This window comes from Dasypus novemcinctus, chromosome 12, assembly GCF_030445035.2.
Source record: "Dasypus novemcinctus isolate mDasNov1 chromosome 12, mDasNov1.1.hap2, whole genome shotgun sequence".
In the NCBI taxonomy this organism is placed as follows: Eukaryota; Metazoa; Chordata; class Mammalia; order Cingulata; family Dasypodidae; genus Dasypus; species Dasypus novemcinctus.
Window position 1 is genome coordinate 8489308 of NC_080684.1, and position 23110 is coordinate 8512417.

Genomic DNA, 23110 nt, shown 5'->3' on the forward strand with positions numbered 1-23110 from the left:
TTAAATGTTTTTACCAGATATTAAAATAGCCTAAGAAATTAAGAACTTTTAAAATGTTATTATTAATTAATATTAATAATTATTTCAACAGAAGTACAGATCTTCAAAGCATCTTCCTCATACCTTCAAGTTGAAACATACTTTCATGTAAAAATGCAAATACAAATTTATCCTCAGATGCAATTATATATTTCCATGCCACCTAACCAATTCACAGACACTGTAGGTAAGTCCTCTGGAAATTTTCTTTTTATTCTTTTTATTTTTTTAAGATTTATTTTTTTATGTATTTCTCTTCCTCCCCCTCCCCCAGTTGTCTGCTCTCTGTGTCCATTTGCTGCGTGTTCTTCTGTGTCCGCTTGTATTCTTGTCAGCGGCACGGGAATCTGTGTTTCTTTTTGTTGCGTCATCTTGCTGTGTCAGCTCTCCGTGTGTGCAGCACCATTCCTGGGCAGGCTGCACTTTCTTTCGCGCTGGGCGGCTCTCCTTACGGGGTGCACTCCTTGTGTGTGGGGCTCCCCTACACGGGGGACACCCCTGCGTGGCAGGGCACTCCTTGCGTGCATCAGTGCTGCGCATGGGCCAGCTCCACACAGGTCAAGGAGGCCCTGGGTTTGAATCCTGGACCTCCCATATGGTAGACGGACGCCCTAACCACTGGGCCAGGTCCACTTCCCTCTTTTTATTCTTGAGACTCTAAAGTTACTGATATTTATTGTAGTTTCAGACTGTCTCTTTATTAATGACCCTAACCCACAAAGTGTTTTGACTTATTCTTTCCTTCCACATTGTAGTAAAACAATTACAACTTGGTTTTCATAATAAAGGCAGCTTTTTTTATTACTAAACCTATTCCCAGAAGATTTTCAACAATTTAAATATTTTGAGGTTTTTAAATTAAGACTTTAGTTCTGTAAGATTTGACAATATATTATTTGCCACATTGCAGAACACATTACAAAGGCTTTGATCTATAGAAGAATAAATGGAAAATTATATATACAACCCTTCTGAAAATCATGTTTCAAATACAAGCTACATTATTAATTGTCTTTCTACTAGGTTACATAGTTATATCTATCACTGAGGTCCTCTACTATAGAAATCAGCTTGTACATACTGCCGTGGCATGTAGAAGGCAACAGAACAAGAAACGATGGAAAGATCCCCCCAAAAGTATTAATTTATAGAATGTCCAAGACTTGGCAATGCACCTTTGTTTGAGAAAGTGACTTGTTTACACACAGGAAAAAAAAAAAAGTAACTTGTGGGTCAAAAGAGTCCAACTCAGGAAGGCTTTATAGCCCTTACCTTGATTTCACTCTCCATAGTGAATCAGGGAAAATGTGCATAAATTTCCTAATTGTAAGCATGCTTACTATTAAATTGTCAAGGGAGGCTAAGTTAAAACATACAGAAAAAAGTTAGTATCTTTGGCAAATGGTGTGCCTATGTTCCTTGACTTTTAAATGAAATGGGGATTTAATCTGAAGTGCCAAGGAACTTCACTTATATGTATACAAAATAATTAAGACATATTCTCAAGCAGCTTCTACAGGTTTTGATTTGACCAAAGAACTGAATATGAAGTGAGCCTATGAACCCAAAAGATTGAGTAGGTTTAACGTTAAACTCTGTTCTGTGCTCAGGACTTTGTGGGTCCTACAACAACAAAGTGGAAGATGATTTCATGTCAAGTCAGAATATATTGGAGAAGACCTCTCAGGCTTTCGCTAATTCTTGGGAAATGATGCCTTGTCCTAAAGGAAACCCAGCTTCATGCATCAGTATAGAAAAAGGTAACCTCAACCGAACATTAAATGCTGCAATTAAATATTTGGTGTTAGGAATTATATACTTACCCTGGTATTACGAGTATATCGGCTAATCCTGGCTTTAGTTTGTGATTTTTGTACTAGTTTTAGGGGATACAACAGAGAAGTCTGGTTGACTGAAAGTACTCCTACATTGAGAAGCAATGTTTTCTTTTTACTTCCTAAGACTGAGAAAACACATCTATGACTGTAAAGCCATCTCAGTAATCTTTTCCTATCCCCACTCTTTCCTGCATCATACATTTTTTCCCCCAGTGATATAGAACCATAGGGCTAGACTTTAGAGATCATCCGATTAATCCTGCTCCCCCACTGTTGTTGTAGAAATGATTCTTGATAGAAATAGAAAGACTCATCCACAGTGCTCTATCTACTTAATGACACAGGGAGGTCTCCTCACTTTTGCTACGGTGTATAGCAGTTATACCAAACCACAAACAAGTATAGATCTTATTAATGAAACTTTACACCTGCATGATGTGTTCTATCTTACCAAAGACTTTCATGCATGGTAGTTCAACTTATTCCCACAAAAATCTGTGAGGAATATTGATGGATCTTCCTATCCCCATTAGTGCGGACATTGATAATGGTCTCCTTATCCCATATAAATGAGGAATAAAATTAGAATCCAAGTATTTTGAATCCAAGTCTTTGCTTTGATTTCTCCTCTAGTATTGTTGATTTTAATGAAGGCTTTATTTTATGTTACTTATTACATATAAATAAATAAGGGAGGAGTGCCATGGAAGCTAAATTAAAATACACTGCGTCAACTTCTTAGTTTTTCCTAAAATAATACATGTATTTCAAACAGTCTGACCAACTTATAGCAGAATTTAAAAATTACTAAAGGAGTCCTTTAAAAAGGAGTCAATAAAAACATTAGTGAACACGTGATAATACATATTTCAGGGCATTAATTGTGATGATATTTTGTTATTTGGGTGTTGTTTGAAAATGCAATTAAAATGAGAGTAGGCAAAAGAATGGTGTTTCATAAGAAACTAAGCCAATTCATGTTATGTGGACTATATGCCAAAATTGTTGAGTGATATATAAATTAGGTGAATTAATGGCTTTTCAGGATTTTATGTTTAACTTAGTAAAACAAAATATAGAAAATTGCAAGTATTTCAATGAGCTGTTAGAAATGTTTACATAAAAGTAATAATACCTGGTAGCCATTTTGTCAACATTTTAGAAATAATCGGTCTCACTCAGTCCTTTGAAGTTAGCTTCTTTTATTGCTTTCAGATGACAGTAACTTTTAAAAATCACTCAACAGATAATTTTTAAAAAATTTAGCTGTGTTTGTCCCCAGTCATGGCCATCATCCTTAAGCATTTGCAAATCTTCTTGCTAATCCAGATGCTATATTTGTTATTTATAAATGAAGTAGATTCCAATTCATCACTTTTCAAGAAATCAAATCAAATCAAATCACTGTATTTGAATTACTGGTGCTAGTTGTCCTAATATATGACCTTCAGAAACACACGTGTGAGTTTACAGGAAGGAAAAAAAACAACTTTGGAGGCTTCATTTAACAACTTGTCATAATTAGGCAAAAGAGAAATTTTGAAGTTAAAAGGCACCTAAGAATTAATCTAGTCCACTTATTCCAATTTGTATGTAGAAACTGCCTTTCAGAGAAAAGTCCAAAGGTTTTCGCCCCTTACTGTCAGCTGTTTCTGCTTATATCATGCTACTTTAAAAAATAGTAACTAAGAAGTGCCTTTAGTAAAGTGAAACTTTTAAAAACACCATTATTTTAATACATAAAGGCAAAGCTCTCATAAATTTTCATTCCTTTAATTAAAAATATGACATTCCTGATAGTCATTTGGGCACATTAATTTTCTTCCAGAAAAGTATGCTGAAAGGCGCTGTGCAGTGCTGCTGGATCCCAGGGGGCCTTTTGCTTCTTGCCATCCCATCGTGGACCCTAAAGTCTACCTTGAGGTATGTGAAAGTAGCGATTAACAGCTCTTTTTTGGGAAATACTTTGCAAGGGGTCAATAGAAATATGAGGCATTAACAATTTTTAAAAACAATAGCCATTGTCAATAGACTAAGGTAACTGCAATTGCTAGATATACTAACAAAAAGTAATGGTAAATGGTGTTGGAAAACAACTCCACATGAGAAAAAAATTTGAATAATTTTCTCTCTCCATATTTTCTAAAGTCTTTGACAACCTGGTTGAGAATTGATATCCTATTTTGCAGATTTTTGAAAATAAAATTCCCAAGATATCAAAGACAAGTTTTTAGGGTAGAGGGGTGGTTATGAACTAACTGATCGTGCTCAGCCTATTTGCTCTTCCGAATATTTCCACGATGCAATAGAAATGTGTTTCTCATTTTAAAGGAATGCAAAAAATATACTTGCAGTTGTGAAAAAAGTCAAGATTGCCTGTGTACAATGCTAGGCAACTATGTGAAAGCATGTGCTGAGAAGGAAACATACATAATGGGATGGAGATCAGGACTATGTGGTAAGCAGTACAGAGGTCTTAGATAGTTCTACTTCCTCCTCAATTTTACCATAGTCCCTTGTGTGTGAGTATGTGTATAGCATTTATAAATGTGTACTTGGTTCTTTAAAAGGTGGTTTTCTATAAATAACCTAGAGCAATCCTTGTTATTTTTTACCACTTGATTTCATATATTCAAATATAAAAAATACAGAAATTATATATATATATATATACGACACTCTATGCTGAAATTTAAACAACATTCTGAATGCCAATGCATTTTGAATGCTCTCCCAAAAATAATACCTTATTTTCAGAAAAAACAAATAAAAATAAATTGGGGACACAACTATCATATTATAAAACTCGGCTTTGCTTTAAAAATATTTATTGCCTTGTTTTGAATATCACTTCGGAAATATACTTAATTCACACAAAGTCACACAACTTTATAGAAACATACCTCTTAGAGCTCCTATACAGCACCTCATAGCCCACATCCTATCACATCCATTCACATGTCGCCATCTCCGTTGTCACCATCCTAAGGTAGATAAAATAGGTCACCTCCCTCGATGTATACTGAGTCCCTGCGCTTATTCTCATTACCAACAGAACACTCGTGTCCAAGTGGCCTAGTTTTCAAGTACAACGTAAAAGCCTGCAATAGTTCTTGCCGATCACTGTCAGAGAGAGATAGGAGCTGTGATGTGGAAGACGTCCCCGTTGATGGATGCACGTGCCCTGAAGGAATGTACCAGAATAATGAAGGAGCCTGTGTTCAGAAATCTCAGTGCGACTGCTACCTAAATGACGAGGTCATGCAACCAGGCAAAGTCATCCGTATTGATAACAATAAATGGTATGAAACCTTCCTTGGTCCACTCATATCTTTACTTTTTCTATTTTACTAAAGTTAGCTAATGTCTTCATTAATCTGTCGTATTCCTTGCGTCTTAATGGCTATAATAACTGCTTTATCCCATTCTGATTTGGTTTTAAATACTAGCAGAAAAATATTCTGCCAGCTCCTATATAGAGACATTACAGAATAATTTCCTATTCAGATAATGCTCTCTAGTTGCCGTTAGGGATTTATCGTTCCACACTTCTTAAGTATGTGCCAGGCCTTGTGCTGAATGCTGGCGTTACAAAGAGGAGCAAAGAGTGCTCACAGGCCAAGCGATGTGCTGATTTTTATAATGGTCATTTGTATATAGGCTAGTTGCTAGCTGAGGAGATGAAGGAACATTTCATAACGGAGATTAGCATTTGAGTTGTCCAATGGGATGAATCTTTTTCCAGAAAACACTGGGGTGTAGAAGGGGACTTCCAGTAAAGAGGATGTGTTGATGTAGGAAATGCTTGAAAAAGTATTGCCCAAATGGTTGGCTAGAAATGCAAATGGTGGCCAGGCCACGCTCAGGAATTTGGATTTCGCTCATGGCTGGTAGGTAGCCTCTGAAGAGTTGAAGCATTGTGACTGTTTTCTAACGGCTGAGGAGGCTACGCTTTCTGTAATTTAGGGGCAAAGCAATTTGTCGATATTTCTAATTCCATAGACAAAACTAGGAAGTCTTGACAATGTAACAGGAAAAATGAAGTGGCTTTTCCAAAAAATCTTTGGATGTGCTTTCTTTTTTTTGCTTAGTGATTGAAGGTGTCATTTAACGATGAATAAGTTTATTTGGCCATTTTAAAAGGATCGCATAGGTGACGATCCCTTCCCAGCAAAGAACACAAAGCGTTTGGCTGGGGTTAGACAATAATGCTTTCTCTTTCTCAGCAGGGGGATTCAGCGGATTACATTTTGAATGAAACACAGCTTAGCACCTCCAAACTACAGTTCCCTTCCTAACTAGTCTACTTCAGACCCCCACCGGCTCTTGCAGGCACCCCTGGGATAACCTCCCTGGCTCCTCTTTTCCCGGCTTCTGTCTCCTGCACTGCTCCTGGGGGGACTGGCCTGAAGGGCTCTCCCGATTGTTGCCTCCCTGCTCCGAAGTTTTAATGCCTGACCGTGGACTGAAGAGTATAGACAAACGAGCACGTCAGTTTTGTCTACCTACCTTTACCACTTCTCCCTACCCTGCGTCGTACCTTCCACCCAAGCAGGACCTTTAGAGTCTTGGAACTCCCCCGGTTCTCCCCCACCTTGCAGAACACAGCCTGGTGTTTTATCAGCAGTGTCTTCCTCCACCGAGCCTTCCTCCTCATCAGCAGCCAGGCTTCCTCTCCATGACGTTTCCCCTGATGACCCTGGAAACCGGTCTGCCTGTCCCTCTGTCACACTGACCAGGCTCCCTCTTACACTTTGGTGCATTTCATGCATCTTCTGGGGACCATGGGTCACTCAGCCGAACTATGAATGGGGGGTTCAAGTCCTAGTAACCGTGTGATCAGAAAATGTCCTTGAAATCTGACATTCAAACGTATCGTTTCTTTTGTTCCCAGTGTCTGTCGGGATGGAATTCTTCTTTGCGAGATTCCCATTGATCTAACCTTACGTAAGTGTCGACATCTCGGTCCAAACTTAAAATATCTACTTGGGAGAAAATAAACATCTCAAGGGCCCTTGATTGACACTGGCTTCCTTTGTCCTGTAGAAAACTGTTCAGGAGGGGCTGAATATGTCGACTGCAGCGACCCCAAGGCTCAGAGAAGAACCGACAGGACCTGCAGCACTCGGAACATACCTAATTTTGAGGTAAGTGACACGGCATCGGAGTTTGGCCTTTTAAAAATTGTTTTTCGAGGCAGAAGGGAACTGCAACATCAATGGGAAAAATTAGGTCAATTGATTAATTGTGTGTTATTTTGATGTATCAGATGTTGACTTCGAGTGTAGTCTTGGTATTTTATGAATTGTAAATAAATAAATTCTGATGGAGTGGCATGATTATAGCAGTGCCTCATGGTATACTTATATTTATTCCCATAGGACGACTTGTCTTGCAAACGTGGGTGCTATTGTCCAATAGGAATGGTTCGAAATTCCAAAGGAAAATGTGTGCTTCCTGATGACTGCCCCTGCTCTTTTGGTGGACGAGAATATGAGCAAGGGAGTGTCACCTCGGTTGGCTGCAATGAATGGTGCGTATCAAAAGATTAATATTTTGCTTTGGAAATTATAAAATGAGCAATCTACCCTTATTTACATGATAAAGAAGAAGTCATACTTTGGGATACTGGAAAAAATTAATGGTAAAATGTAGTTAGAGATGTTTTTCTTTTCAAAAAATTTTATATAATATTGTATATAATGAACATAATGCAACATCATGAAGACAACTTTGTAAAATACACATCATTATGAAACATTGTTTTGTACTTCTTCACAAAAATTATATGAGTGGGGAAGCAGATGTGGCTCAAGCAGTTGGGCAGCCGCCTACCACATGGGAGATCCTGGGTTCAGCTCCCGGTGCCTCCTAAAAAGAAAATGAGCACACAATGAACAAACACAGGGGGCAGACAGCGAGTGCAAACAACGAGGTGTGAGTGTGTGCGTGTGAGAAATAAATCTAAAAAAATCACTTAAATCTATGATAAAGTGGAGGTAAGTAGTTGAGCAGTGAAGGGATAAGATGGGGGTATAGGGATACTAATGGGTGGGGCTTTGCAGGCTTGAGGGGGGCTAGGGTTGGGAGGATGGGTCAGACGGTCCATGGACTAGCGGGAGGGTTTGGGGTGAGCAGGTGAATGTGGGAGATGGTCAGGTATGTAGTTGAAACTATAATGTTGAGAAAACTCTTCAGAAAATATCAGGAAGGGTTACTGCTTTAAGGTGTTTGAATGGGGAGCATCTGGCACAGGGTGCACCTGGGGCAGGCTGCTAGGGAGTGTGAGAGCGCATCTTGTCATCGTGTGTGATATCAGTGGGTGGAGACCCATACCATGAGCAGGAAGGTGGTGTACCCCTATCCTGGGGAGGCCTGACGTTCTCAGAGTGTCTCTCGAGAGCATGGGGGGCTCCCAGTGGGGGAGGACAGACTAGAGCGTCAAGCCCTCAGCACTGCTGCAGGTATCTGTGAATCTTGTCCTTCCAGCAGTGAAGCTGGGTTGTTGCCACAGGCCCTGAGGGGAGGGGAGAGAGGAATAGAATGGATGGAAGAGGGGGTCACTGGCACAGGGGGAGAAAAAAAGAGTGTACAAATCCTGGCGCAATAGAATTACCACAAATCTATCATTTTTTTCTTCTAGTACTTGCGTAAAGGGATCTTGGGAATGTACACAAAATGAATGTCAGACTATGTGCCACATCTATGGGGAAGGTCATGTTAGAACTTTTGATGGAAAAAGTTACAGCTTTGATGGCCTCTGCCAGTATTCATTTCTCGAGGTAACTATGAGTATTCTCTATCCCAATTTTTCTATACTTCTTATTCATTTGTAGATGAGGCTTGGAGAATTGTATTCTTGAGATTGAAGTCTTAGAAATTTTAAAAATGCCATTGTGTTTCTAGAAGGCAGAGAATGTAACAATGTAATGCTGATTCTGGAGGCATTCAGCCTGGATTTTAAATTCAAAAATTATCACAATCTGTGTGACTTCAGGCGTTTTCCTTAATCTCTGTCTGTGTCTCAGTTTCTGTATCTATAAAATGGGGATGATAGCCCCTACTTGACACCAGATTATAGCAAATATTGGAAAATCTACTGAGTGCTTAATGTTAGATATTTTTATTATTCTAACGCTTGTGCTAGCAGCAACAAGGGTGGTTAATATTTTATGAGTGCTTATCATGCCAAACGATTTATATATATAATTTGTTATTCACATTTCATCATTACAACCCTGCAAGGCAGATATTATTATTCCCACGATGCAGATGAAGAATTGAGATTTAGAGAGATTAGACAATTTAAGCTAATATGTGGAATGCCATATTCAAACCCAGATCTGATTCCAGAATTCTTGTTACGTTAAAAACAAGCTACTGCCTAAGTAATTCCTAATGGGAGAAATTTGGATTGTTTTGTTTTTATAGATTAGTTTTGATTGACCATCAACTTTCATAAAAATCACTGAGGGAAAGAAACACATCTTTCGTTAGCTAATTTTAGAGGCTAGAAATAATATTATAAGCATCTGTAATTTAAATATTTATATTCCATGTTATAATTGCAAACTTTGGTAGAAGTAGTAGCAAAGGGGCAGAGTCAAGTGAAGTAACTATAGCGGATAACATCTAACCCCCTGTGAATGTAGTTAAACTATTGTCTTTCGGAAATCCTGTAATCCAGCCGATGGTGCTTTACTGAGTTTAAGATGTCACACTCTAGAAGAAATACTTGTGTGGTACAAATATTGCAGTTGAATCCATGATATTCACAAACTGTCATATGATTTAATTTTTAAGGATTATTGTGGCCGTGAAACTGGCACATTCCGAGTTTTAACTGAAAGCGTCCCATGCTGTGAAGATGGGCTTACATGCTCAAGAAAAATCGTAGTTGCTTTTCAGGTACAGTATGATTTTTCCTTATTTACTTTTTCCCTCAAATTATGGGCAGCCAAATAAAACGGATATTATTTCGCGTCTATCTTTCCATGCACAGGACCAGAATGTTGTCTTGCAAGATGGTAAAGTAACCGCGGTCAAAACCACGGAAAGCAAGGAGTGCGAGCTCAATGTGAACGCCTACTCTGTACACACCATCGGCCTGTACTTGATTCTGAAATTTGTAAATGGGATAACCTTGATTTGGGACAAAAACACAAGAATCTCTGTTATACTGGATCCACGCTGGAATGTACGTATACCACTAATCAGTGATTAATGGGGAAGCACAGCCATTTCTGTACTGAAAATTGGAGACAGGGTATTATAGATGTAGAGTGGGAGGTTGGTGAATGACAAACGCTGCTATAATAACAAGCCCTCCACCTCTACTCAGATTTATCACGAAACATGAAATTTAGCAAGAAATGATAGAATTTGATAAAAAATAAACTCAGTAAACCTGAGGCACTTTCCTTTAAATACGGTTACTTGAGATCATCAAGTTATACGATTTCGAGGTAGTTGGCCTGTACAAAAATACATGTATTCCTCGGAGCAAATAGTCTCAGAACCTGAGAATCTGCTTAGTTATAACTTGAAGCTAGCCAATGTAATTATCTCTTCAATTTTAAGGCATTTATCTTGATTCTAGATCATTTTATGATATAGGATACATTGGATTAAATGGGAGTCATGCCCAGATTTTGGCTTCCTTTCAAATTTGGAACTTAAAGTAGAGTCACAGTGCGATACACCTGGCTGATTTCTCTTTGTGTGTCTGTCTGTATCTAAACAGGCCATTCATACAACCCTTTTCCTTTTTTCAAATCTCCCGTCTGACCGACTTAGGGCAAAGTCTGCGGTCTTTGTGGAAATAACAACGGCGACCTCAAGGATGACTTCACGACACGGTACTCGTCGTTAGCTGCCGGCGCGCTGGAATTCGGAAATAGCTGGAAAACGAGTCAAGAGTGCTCAGACACCATAGGTCAGGTTTTCCCGTGCGACTCGAATCCCTACTGCAAAGCCTGGGCCGTGCGGAAATGCGAGATCATCAGAGACAGCACCTTCCGGGATTGCCACAGCAAGGTAGCGCTGCTCCGGCGGCGGCGGCTGGCCCGGGGTCCCGCCGACGCTCACTCGCTGTGCCCCCCTAGGTGGACCCCAACGCCTACTACGAAGCGTGCGTCGAGGAGGCCTGCGCCTGCGACATGGAGGGGAAGTACCTGGGCTTCTGCACGGCGGTCGCCATGTACGCGGAGGCGTGCAGCGCCGTGGGCGTCTGCGTGCCCTGGAGGAGGCCCAACCTCTGCCGTGAGTGCGGCGCGCGGCCGGCGCTCGGAAGCGGCCGGCGCGGTTCCGTCAGGCCGCAGCTTCCCTTCGCGCTTTCTGTAGAGCGCACCTTATTTCACTCAGGAAGTTTAAAACACATTTGAGTGCGTTTATTGATAGTGGGAGAACACCTATTTAAAAACCCAGATCGCACCTGGCACGGTACTTCAAGCTCAGATTTTGTTTCCAAAAGGCTTGCGTTGACCTAGAAAAAACAGTGAACGCTGAAGGGAAATACCTCATTCATATTTTGACGAACAGCGGACTGGTTACCCATGCTTGTATATTCACATATTCCTAAACCTTTACCTCACACACTACATGTGGTTGACGTTCTGACACATTTGACCTCTTTGAAAGCTTTCGTAGAGAGTCCTATTCAAGATGAACTATAAAGTAAATATAAATTGAATCTTGATATATATGGAATGGGATAAACTTCATAGAAATCAGTCAACTGTCAACTCTTTTCCTTCTAAACATTTTATGTTTCCTTCTAAACATTTTATGAGTACAAACATCACACATGAGAAGTGTTGAAATGATATACGCAGCATTATACCAATTTGACAGCTTTAATTACCTCATTTGGGGACCTGTTCTATATACATGAACAAAGGCTATTTTTTCCTGAGATTTATTTTTCCAATTTAAGCTTGAACATTAAACTCATGAGTTTAGAATATGACCTAAAACATCTTACCTTGGGAAAATTAATATTTATCTTTCTACTTCAGACCAACATTAGTGTGAGAGGTCAGAGGAGAGCACTATTTTGAACTACTCAGTATGCTTCCTTTATTTTTGTGTGGCTATTTTTTTGACTCATGGCAATTTAGATAACAAAGCCATGAAACTTAACAAGTCAGAAGGATAGACTTCAGGTCTGTTTATCATTAAAATCATTGAAAATCATTTTTTTAAAGTCTGCTTTGGAAAAGTCTGCTCTGGAAAAATGTCAACAATTGAACAGAAGTAACCGGATGTAATTCATTTATAGCTGTCTACTGCGATTATTACAACGAGCCCGGGGAATGCAGCTGGCATTATGAACCTTGTGGTACGGTGACTGCAAAAACTTGCAAAGATCAGGTCCTTGGGCAGAAGTTTTCTGCACTTTTAGAAGGTAAGACGTTTTAATAATGCCCGTCAAACCGTGCAAATGATATTGATTGGTCTGCTGGAAAATAGTTTCTCCAAAATTGGGGTCTTGCATTTGTAATTTGATGAGTGGCTCTTTATATTTCTCATGACATTTATGTTTCTACATTAGGAACGTTTTCCTTAGACGTAAATTCTCTGCTTGATAGAAGTGAAGAGACAGAAAGAGGGGGAGGGGGAGGGAAAGAGAGAGAAGAAATGATCCTACTGTCAACCTTTCTGCCTTCCGTTAAATAATGTAGTTGGTGAGAATGCAGTTTCAGCGAGCAACATAAAATAATTCTCACTTAAACAGAGCTCAGTTAACTGCATTCCACATTGTTTAAACAGCCCAACTTTTCTTAGCGTTATATATTTGAGAAGAGAAAAAAAGAAGTTCCAAGTAAATAAGATGATGCACAAATTTTCTAACAGTTGCCTCTGTGTTAAATATCAGACTTTGAGATCTTTTCAGCCTATTCTATATGACTTCTGTATTTTCACCCACCTTTACAAAATTAGATGTTTTTAGAATTGACATTCGCATTACAAGACAATATTTATCAAAGCTTCACATTATGTTTGCCATCACGTCTGACATTAAAGCAAGGAGAACATTAAAAAAAAACACTTTAGGAAACGTTTTAGATTTAAAAAAAACCAAAAACTTACATCAGCCAAACTTTGTGAGCTCTTAGAATGTATTTCAATGCAAAAAAGGTCTGAGCCCTGGTCCATTTACATATTTTTCATTATGAGTGTGAGGTCATCTTGCTGTTGTCTGTGCATGTGGAATCATTTAAGTAACTTTCCAAATAAATAATGAGTAAACTAGAGTAAAACAGAGATGCACTGCTGGTCATGTTTACACACAGGTTGTTACGCCAAATGCCCCGAAAGTGCTCCTTATCTGGATGAGAACACCATGAAATGTGTCAGATTGTCTGACTGCAGCTGCTTCTACAACGACATCATACCTGCAGGGGGAACTATCACAGATAATTGTGGAAGAACATGGTAATTTCTCTAATAACTTTCCGACAGGCAATTCTTCCCCTGCATTTTCATTTAGAACACTCTATGTCTGTGTCTAGATCTACCTCTACATCTCTATCCACAGTCTATCTACATTCTATCTCTTTCTCTATCTCAAGTCTTTTCTAAAGGAGGAGGTCAGCTTGAGGTTCAGTTCTCTCGCATTTATGTTTGTTATTTTGCGTTTTCAAAGAAATACACATTAACAAACGGCTTGCTCATGAACTTAATAATGCAGAAGAGAAGATAGAGTTGGAACTGCCACTAGACTGTTAGGGTAAATACTTGTAATCTATAAATATAAGATCGTGTTTACAGGCTCTCAGATAGTCACGTGGAAAATGGATGAGTTCACATGAGGGAATCGTGGCCATCAAAGTAATGTTGAAACTGAACTTCTGAGCACTAACTTTACAGCTTGACTGCAAACGATCCCTTGAGGTCCCAAGCACTCCTCAGGGAAATAATTAAGACAAACAATACACACTAAAAAGTCTATTTAAATTGATAGCGTGTTGTTGGGGAGAACATTCTTTACTGTTGTCTTTGGGTCTGTGTTGATTTGCACTGTTAACTTGCTTTTAATTTGTGAGATGTAGATCACTGGGAATGAGAATTTCAATGCCTTCCTTGTTTTTCATTTGATTTTTAGCTCCTGCGTTGCAGGGGAATTGGAGTGCAGAGGTGAGTCACTCTGTTTCTCACTGATGGATTTTGGAAAGATGAGATGAGGGGTTTGGGGTCTCTTCAGCAGCAGCAGAGGAGCAGTTCCCAAATGCTTTGGATTGCCCCTCAGTGGCGTGGCACAGTCTCACCCCCGGGGGATCAGGTTGGGTCACTCTTCTAAGCCAGTGCCACCAAGTCGGTGTCAGAGCCTGGCAGGGGGAGATGGCTGGTCCGCGGGAGCAGTTCTTCCATGGCAGTGTGCCCCTGCCCATGTGCAGATTCTGGGAATTGAGGGAGTGAGGAATCGCTCAAGATCGTTTAACCAAGACAGGAAAGGTGCAGAAAGAAGTGAATAACTGAAGGATTGCTCAGGAGAGAGACATGTCCTTAAAACAAATCACAGAAAGTTTCAAAAGAATACGTTAGCTACTCCCTATTTTTGTATTAGAAATTACAAGAAGTGAAATAAAGAGAGTCAGATGGCTCATAGATAACTTGAGATGTAAAATTTTTCAACATTTTTTCATTCTTGTCAGTAATAGTAATGTCTAATTATTCCAGAACCTGATTCATCAAATTCAACAGTAGCAGGTAAAGTCATTCCTATGTTTTAGATATGTATTTGTGATTTCTTTTTGTGAGTAATCCTCTATAGCCGAAAATAAATCTTTGCAGTAAAAGATATGATGTAAACATACAGATATAAAATAATTTAAAACTGAAATTAATGGTTACTAGAAAATGTGTTGAAATATTTTTCCATTATGTGCCTATGAAATAAGTTAGGACTGTGATTAGAAGATATAACAGATACACTATGGTTATTAAATATAATCATTCTAATTTTGAAATTTAAAAAATAATAATTGAAATAAGTGAAATGAAATTGAAAGAAGCATGGTCTCCTGTGAAGTAAATATTTTTATATCATGATCACACTGGGAAAAGTTTTGAAAACAAATAAAATAGTTAATTCATGTATGTTTTAAAGCCATAAAGGCTTTTTCAGTTATGCCTAATCCAAAGAGTCTGTGAAAATGCAGTTTAACTTTAGTTTCGGGGCATTTAATTTACTAACAATAACAGTATACTTAGAATTGCTTCAGTACACTTAAAACATTCTTGCCTTGTTTGATTCAAGGGAGGAATTTTATTTCCTTTTGGTTGTTTGCAGATGTTATCAAATAAGAAAGAGTACAGTAGATTGAAAGTCTTAGGATTTGACAATATGTTTCAAGTTTTGTGATCTTCAGTAAAATGCTATTTAAATTTTAGTTATCATTGGTCACTTATCTGAAACTAAGCTACCATACGTCAGGGTTCCAAACCTTATTTCTTGGCTCTTAAATAGCCTTACAAAATTCCTCTGAGATTTTGGGTAGGTGGTAATAACAGAAAATAATTATTTGTGATGGGCACTCAATAAATGTGCAGTGTTATTTGTATTGATTTAAGTGGAAAATTGTTTTGTCACTTCACCTTGGCACACAATTTCAGAAAATTTAATTTTAGTTTATGACAACTGTTTCTTGAACAAATTTCCCAGCAGAAATTACTCAAGTAATTTATTTTCACAAATATTTCTTCCCTGTACAGTTTCTACTACTACTGCTACCTCAATCATAAGCACTACAGCAGGTAAAAAAAATATATATAAATATATTTAAAATTTTTTTAGCTTCTAAATTAGCAGCAAACTGAACTTGCAATTCGGTCATTTTCACCCTTTTTTCAAGTTTGTAATTTTCCATTTATTCATTTCCGAAATGCCAATGCTAAGAAGCAGGGTCTACATTTAATGTTAATATGAATGAAGAACAGCTTCTTATAATGAAGTTATCTGCTTTAAAAAGAAAATTCTGCATACTACTGATTTGGAGAAAGTGGCTCCATTAAAGATTATGTTAAATTCTTTGAAAAGAATTTACAATTTTCTCATTTACTAACACCTAGAAAATTTTAACTTTAATTGGATGATTTATAATTAAAACAGTGGCCAGCAGAGTTTTGTAAAGTTTATTGAAACTTGTAAACATCTGATAATGAACTTAGCTTTTTCATGTAATCATTTATTTGTATTCTAGAGATCTCCAAACATGACTAAATAAATACTTTTTAGCCATGTCTTTCAATAACATTTTAAAATGTATTTCCATTTATTTTTTCCCTTCCTTTGTATAGCAATTACACTGGTTACTAGTAGCTCAGGCACAGGTAAACTATAATTGCCATTCACAACTTAATCAAAAGTGTATGTGAGAAAAATCAAAAACTTCTTTTTCAAGAGTTATGCCTCTAAAATATGTTTAGAGGAGGTTTTTTTTTTTAATTTTAGAGGAAATTTTGAAAAAAATATATAAAAATGATAGTTATTTGGCCTTTTACTTGTAATCTTTATATTTTAAAAGATTTCATGTTTTGGCATCTCTTAACCTTTGGCATCTATTCATCAATGGCATGCATTCATTGATCAAATTTCTTTGAAACGATAATTTCAACTTGACCCATATGACCATAGATATTCTCAGAAGCATCATTTCCTCTGAAAACTTATTTTTTTTCTCATTGTTTTCTCAAATTTAGCAGCATCCATTCCAGTGATTACAACATCAAGCAGTGAAACAATAGGTAGGTGAATTAGAAAACCAATAAATACCCATAAGTGTTTTTTACACATATCAAAAAAAATTTTTTCATATGCAAAGCTTAGAGCAACTTATATATGAGAACCAATTTCAATTTATATTTGTTAAAATTCTAGGTTTGAATTTTCCTTCTGCTCATCTAAAGGATCTTCCCAGTATAGCTTGCCATTCTGCCTTCCTACCTAAACTTTAAAATTCATTGAGTATGTTTCAGTATCTTAAAGGCAAAAGAAAATACGAGGAAAATAAAGACCTTAAACAGCACTGCTGACCAAAAATTTAGCACTGTGGCTCAATATCTTATTTTTGTGTGTGTCATATAGCTACCTTCTCTTAACTTAAACGAATTATAAGTTTACACTGACCAACTGACTCATCATTATTTATGTCAACCAGAAATTAAGAAAGTCTTATTGTGACATTTACAGTCCTTCTCAACCAACATTTAATGAATTCCTATCATATTCATGCCAACAGGGCAGGTGTTGGGAATACCAAGATGAAAAACTTGGTCCTTTCCCTTGGCAGTTTACTGAAAATCCACAGTACTTGTTATTGGAAACTTCAAACTGATTTCTAAAACCTGATATATCAGATTATAAAAATAAACTCTTAGGGAGTGTATGTGGCTAATGCAATTGAGCTCCCACCTACTGCATGGGAGGTCCCTGGTTTGGTTTCCAGTACCTCCTAAAGAACACAAGCAAGACAAGCTGGTGCAATGGACATGTCTGGCAAGCTGTCTAAACAGGAGACACAAGTAGAAAAACATAATGAGAGATACAACAAAGCAGGGAGTAGAGGTGGCTGAAGTCATTAGGTGCCTCCCTCCCATATCAGAGGTCCCAGGTTTGGTTTCCGGTGCCTCCTAAAGAAACAAAGAAGATGAACAGACAGCAAGTCCAAATGAGGGGGTGGGGAGAAATAAATAATAAATCTTAAAAAAAATTCTCAAAAATATCCTTGCCTTCTGAACCCTTATAGATCACACGCTACTTAATAGAAAAATATCCATCCATAAAGTTAATCAGAAGCAGAAGGAAGCCAAAGAAATCATAATCAGCCTCTGCTTAACAGAAACTTGACTTTGTCACTGTCAATATGTATTTATTCCTTTTACTCTTAGTAGAATTCAGCTAATAGGTATGTGTTGTGTATTTACACATAGCATGCAATACATATATACATTGATAAGTAAGTTGTCACTATTTTTAAAACGAAAATAAAAATATGGTTTAGCCTAAATACCAAATATATGGCAAACTCTTAAATATTGAAAACTATTAAATGTCAGCAAATTTTCTAGTTTTTTCTCTTGAGGTCAGAAAAATTCACACACCATTTCTGTTTTTCTTTCCAGGAACAAGTCCAGGTTCTCTTCCTGAACTTTTGACTACAGGTGAGTATATTAATTCCCCAGGTTAATATGGGAAAAAATACCTAACAGTATAAGTTATCAGTAACTCTGGGGTTTTTAAAAGAATTTATAGGAAAGTTTGGCTTTTCAAAAATTCTTTCAAACGAGTAATTTATCAAGCTTTTTCCATGGTTTTAGCCTTCACCACCACCACCACAAGAAAAAGTGAATTCACTTTGTTTCTGATGAGTCTGTATTGGCAGGTTACAGTATGGATTTCACTTGCATTTTCTTTCTTATCATTAATTATTAACATAGTATGTACAAAATACTACTAAACGATGTAAACTCAAACTTAAAAAAATGAACACAGATGGAGAGAAATCTTATGTGTCTAATGATATAAGCTACTCTTCTGATAGTTTTAAGTGCAAAAGTCTGAATTGGCTCTTTTCATCATAAACTTATGTCATTGTTACAGTCAGCTCTGAGGGTCAGGGTGATTAGGCTTAAGGTTCTGTTTATTTTAAAGCAAATTCCCTGAAACAAATGTATGAAGACTTCATGTGTCCCAGCTGAAGCTCCAGAGACCACGTCTTTATAAATACCGTAGCAAAGACTAAACCAAAATCTTAGAGAAAATAATATTAGAACAAAGTCTTAGGGAACTCTGGGCAGAAAGTCAGTGGAGTCACTATTTTCTACAGGAATTCACTGGACCATTATACCCGTCATTTGCCATAAAGTCCAAGTATACTTTTAGATGAGAAGTTCATTTTCTGCTTCTCTTAGGTGTTACCAGAGCTCCAGTTCTCATTGCCACAACAGCTGAAAGTGCCAGCACACCTGGGACAGTGGGCAGCACTGCCACCCCTGGGGGCGTGTCAGGTAAGTGGTTCCGAGCCAAGCGTACTCGCTCAGCTAAGCTACTGGTGTTCAGGCAGTGCTGCTCAGAACAGCATTTTTCAAGAGAAAAGTATCAGCTTTAGACGATTATCACCTTTAGGGCACTAAAATGTAAGATCACGGGTGTTTTCACAAGTGTCTCACAGTGTGGCAGCGTTGTGAAGAATGGCCAGGAAAGTAGGAGAAAGGTAGGGAGCTCGGTTACTTACCTGCATCATCACAGGTATCCACAGAGGGTCTGAACTAGACAGCCATCCTTAGTCTCGTTTTAAAATGTCAGTCGTTTTAAAAGCCCCCCAATTGGCCTCGATGTACAACTGGGTCAAGAAACACTGGGCTGGGATATCTGTCTATTTAACAAGCAGCCAGGTGATTTTTAGGAAGTGCGAACAAATACACAGGAGATGTCTTGAAAGCAGAGAGATGCGTGAGCTGCACGGTGTGATCAAGTCGTGACGTGTGTTTATTGCTTACTTTGAAAGAGGCCCCAGTATCAGCTGGCCAAACGGCCACAGCACCAAGCGGTGAAGTCACTCCATCTGAAGACAAGTCAGGTGAGTAGGGGATGTCGTTCAGAGGTCATGGCTTTTGTTGGAAACAACAGCGTTTGACCAGAACCCTGCTGGTTTCACTCCGTGCTAACTGACTGCCTTCCAACGAGTGGTGTATAAATGATTAACATTTTCTAGAAGATTTTTATTTTTCCTCCATTCTTCAATCCCCCCCTTGAAAAGTACTGTACATGTTCCCACAATAATGTAGGTGCTATCTGAAGTCTGTGGCTATCAGATGTAACAGAGGGGTCTGTTGGAACTGTTACTGGACTAGGCAGTGGAGTCACAGCTAGACCATCTTTTACTTTCTCCAGCACCGTTGGGAATCAAGCAGGCAAAACCCAGACTTGTCTGAATGCTCCAGTGGTGCTTCATCACAAGCTTAGCTGGGACCCCAAATGCTTAGGAGAGTTTAAGTGAATTTAACTTCGGCTATGGTTTCAAAGCCTATGATTTTAGGACAAATAATCATGTGCAATTTAAGTCCTATTGCTCCTCTCCTCACCCCACCCCCCCAAATTGTGAAATTTCTCCTAAGAACATTTTCATCATAACTGTTTATGTTGCTCGGTAAAATATAGGATGTCAATTAAATTTGAATTTCACATCAACAGGAATAACTTTTTCATAGAAGTATGGGCATGCAATAATTGGGAAGTAGTTATTTGTTGTTTGTCTGGAATTTAAACTTTAGTGTGTGCCCTGGAGTTTTATTTGCTAAATCTGGCAACTCTAATGTAGACTGGGCACTGTTGTTTTCAATTAGAAACAACTGGAGGGGAAAATGAAGCCACAACTGGCACGGTGGCTGAAAATGCTTCTGAACCATCAGGTACTGAAAGAGCATAATCATCGCTAAATCCAGGCTGTGGAAATGTGATTTCTTGACTGAAGATTTTCTCAGTGATAAAGTTGCCTAGGGAATTTAATGATTTGCATAATATTAAAACTACAGAAATCAAATAAATCAAGAAATATTTATTGTGTGTGCAACACAGAATAGTGAGGTACTTGGTCTCACAGAACACCATTTTTGAGGGGGAGAAATTGATATTTATACACACGCAAAAGGCAAAAATTGTGCAAGGCAAAACATAAAAATCGAGGAATATTCAATGAAAAAATTGGAATAGATGCTCTAGAGGCAGTTCTGCTAAGACCAAAACTGATTATTTGGGAATAAAAGTGATAGAATTATTCTGTTTTTCACTCAGACATTAGTAAGCTGAGCAAAATTTTAGGGATATTCATTTTCAGGGGAATGAAGGGAAGTCATGTTTCAAGACGTACTAATCAGATGATCAAATGTTTGCTCTAATTACCTGACCTTTGTGTTTTCCATTGTAAAATTAAGCCACACCTGGGGTTTCCCCTGGAGCAACCCTGGAGTTGTATTTGATAAAAATTTCCCATATTTTTGGGAGAAAAACACTCAGTAAAGTAGAAATTAAAGTATACTTCCTTAATACGATTGAAATTTAATATGGAAAACATGGAAAATTATATATACATACATATTATATATAATATCAGACCCAAAGGCAGCATATTTTTTATTAGAGAAGTTATAGGCTTACAGAAAAATCATTCATAAAATAGTTTCCATTTATCATCCTATTATTAACACTTTGCATTAGTCTGGTACATTTGTTACAGTTCATGAAAAACATTTTTATAGTTGTTTTATTAACTATAGCTCATTGTTTACAATACAGTTCATTGTATTGTGTACTCTTATGTTTATTTTTAATTTTTTAACAACTTTATTGATACCTATTGATAAAGCGTAAATCCAAAGTGTACAATAAATGGTATTCAGTATAATCACATAGTTGTGTATTTATCACTGTAAACATTTTTATAGCATTTTCATTATTCCAATAATAATAATATACTAAAAACAAAAACCAAACTCATCACCGAGACTGCTGGAAACAATGCAGGTCAGTTACAGGTAGACCTAAGGTGTTGCAAGTGGTCAGATGCCAATTAGGAGGGATTTATAAGCTCACAGAAGAAGGGACTTATATGGATTCTCAAACACATATATTCAATCAAAGACCTAAATATTAAGAAACTATTACGGAAAATTCCTATCTTAATGGCATAAATAGGACCAAAGGGCATTTTGAGAAAGATCTTCATGGTATTCTAATTAAACACTCCATTGGTTTTTGTCTTTAGGCACAACCGAAGGACCAGAGGTAGCAACCACTGGCATTGCAGCTGAAAACACATCTGGAGCACCAGGTACTAAAATAACAGGGAGAATAAAAACCAGTAGGAGTATCATTGCTCAGTTGTGTTGTCATGATCTCAGTCAGTTTTAGAACGTTTTCATTACTCTGAAAGGAAAAATCCCTTATGCCTTATACCCCGTTGTTAACCCTTAGTATTGACATAGTACCTTCTTTGCCATTGATGCAAAAACATTACAATATTACTATTAAATATAGCTTATAAGTTACATTAGTTGTATTTTCCCATTTATCATCATATTCTTAAGACCTTGTCATAGTGATGCACATTTGTTCTAATTCATAGAATATTTTTGTATTTGTACTATTAATAATCCTAAATTCACCACCAAGTCAATGATAATACACTTTGGATGGATTGTACAAGACATGACACTGTATAACACAGTGAAACCCACCGTGGAAAATGGACTGTGTGGTTAGCAGTACAAATATGAAAACATTGACGTGAACTATAACAAATATACAATACTAATACATGGTGTTAACAATAGGGTTGTTTTTGGGGAAAATACACCAAATGTAAGCTATGAACTATAGTTAGAAGTAATATTTTGATAATGTTCTTTTATCATTTCTAACAAATGTTCCACAAAAATGCAAGGTGTTGGTGGAGAGGTGATGAATGGTAATCCTGTATGTAATGCATGATTGTTTTGTAAACTCACAACTTCTTTAATAAAAAGAATCATGGGGTTGTATGTGAGAGTTCTTTGCTTAAAGTGTAGGCAAAAATTTTTACAATACATCTAATATTGGAAACCCTAAAGAAAAGCCATTCCAGGCCAATCGTTTTTTATTTAGTGCTTAATATTTTCTCACGTATTGTACCAAAACACAGGTATGATACCTTTACTTTCTTCAAAGGGATTATTGTCTTTTTTTTTGGTGAGAAGCCTTAAACTTATGAGACTAAGAAAATGTATTTGGGAGCAGAATAAGTCTAGGTTGGGGGAACAGCAATGCTTAATATACCCTAGAATAAATTTATGAGAAAAATAGAAAAACATAATTTCAGAAAATAATTTGTTTCACTGATTTGAAGAGAGGGTGGAAGAAAGGGAGAGGGGGAAGAGAAGTAGGGAATGAGGAAGAGGGAGAGAGAAATTGCACTCAATATGTTATCACTTCCATCCATACACATTAACTCAATACATGAAATTTTATGTCAGTGAATGGAACAACATTTTATGTATAAACCAAATTAACTGATCTCTCTAGTAAAATATCTTCTGATGCTTTCTCCTCACACCCCATGATCCAGTTGCGCTTCCCTTCTAGCTCTGCTTCGCTAGCACACATAGCTCATTTTGGTCTTGGCCTTCTGAACCTGCCTGAGTGTTATTTCCCCAGAGATTCACATAGCTGGCTGCTTCTTGTTGTCTATCTCAAA

At 37.5% G+C, this 23110-nt stretch overlaps 1 protein-coding gene across 14 annotated transcripts in view; it reads left to right on the forward strand.

The window, feature by feature from the left end:
- The window catches only part of LOC131280552 (mucin-19), a 129653-nt gene that overhangs the window by 76133 nt on the left and 30410 nt on the right, over positions 1-23110 (forward strand). For 12 of the 14 annotated variants that reach the window (XM_071218763.1, XM_071218770.1, XM_071218766.1 and 9 more), the window contains 24 exons: positions 92-226; positions 1650-1799; positions 3706-3800; positions 4209-4335; positions 4933-5179; positions 6772-6824; positions 6924-7024; positions 7259-7410; positions 8521-8659; positions 9681-9785; positions 9880-10074; positions 10674-10913; positions 10982-11138; positions 12157-12282; positions 13172-13313; positions 13984-14015; positions 14559-14588; positions 15594-15635; positions 16581-16625; positions 18003-18041; positions 18792-18887; positions 19388-19459; positions 20226-20291; positions 21644-21709. In XM_071218763.1, the coding sequence (XP_071074864.1) occupies positions 92-226; positions 1650-1799; positions 3706-3800; positions 4209-4335; positions 4933-5179; positions 6772-6824; positions 6924-7024; positions 7259-7410; positions 8521-8659; positions 9681-9785; positions 9880-10074; positions 10674-10913; positions 10982-11138; positions 12157-12282; positions 13172-13313; positions 13984-14015; positions 14559-14588; positions 15594-15635; positions 16581-16625; positions 18003-18041; positions 18792-18887; positions 19388-19459; positions 20226-20291; positions 21644-21709 (2652 nt within the window). The remainder of the gene's footprint in view (positions 1-91; positions 227-1649; positions 1800-3705; positions 3801-4208; positions 4336-4932; positions 5180-6771; positions 6825-6923; positions 7025-7258; positions 7411-8520; positions 8660-9680; positions 9786-9879; positions 10075-10673; positions 10914-10981; positions 11139-12156; positions 12283-13171; positions 13314-13983; positions 14016-14558; positions 14589-15593; positions 15636-16580; positions 16626-18002; positions 18042-18791; positions 18888-19387; positions 19460-20225; positions 20292-21643; positions 21710-23110) is intronic. The other 2 variants (XM_071218764.1, XM_071218769.1) reach the window with 2 other exon arrangements.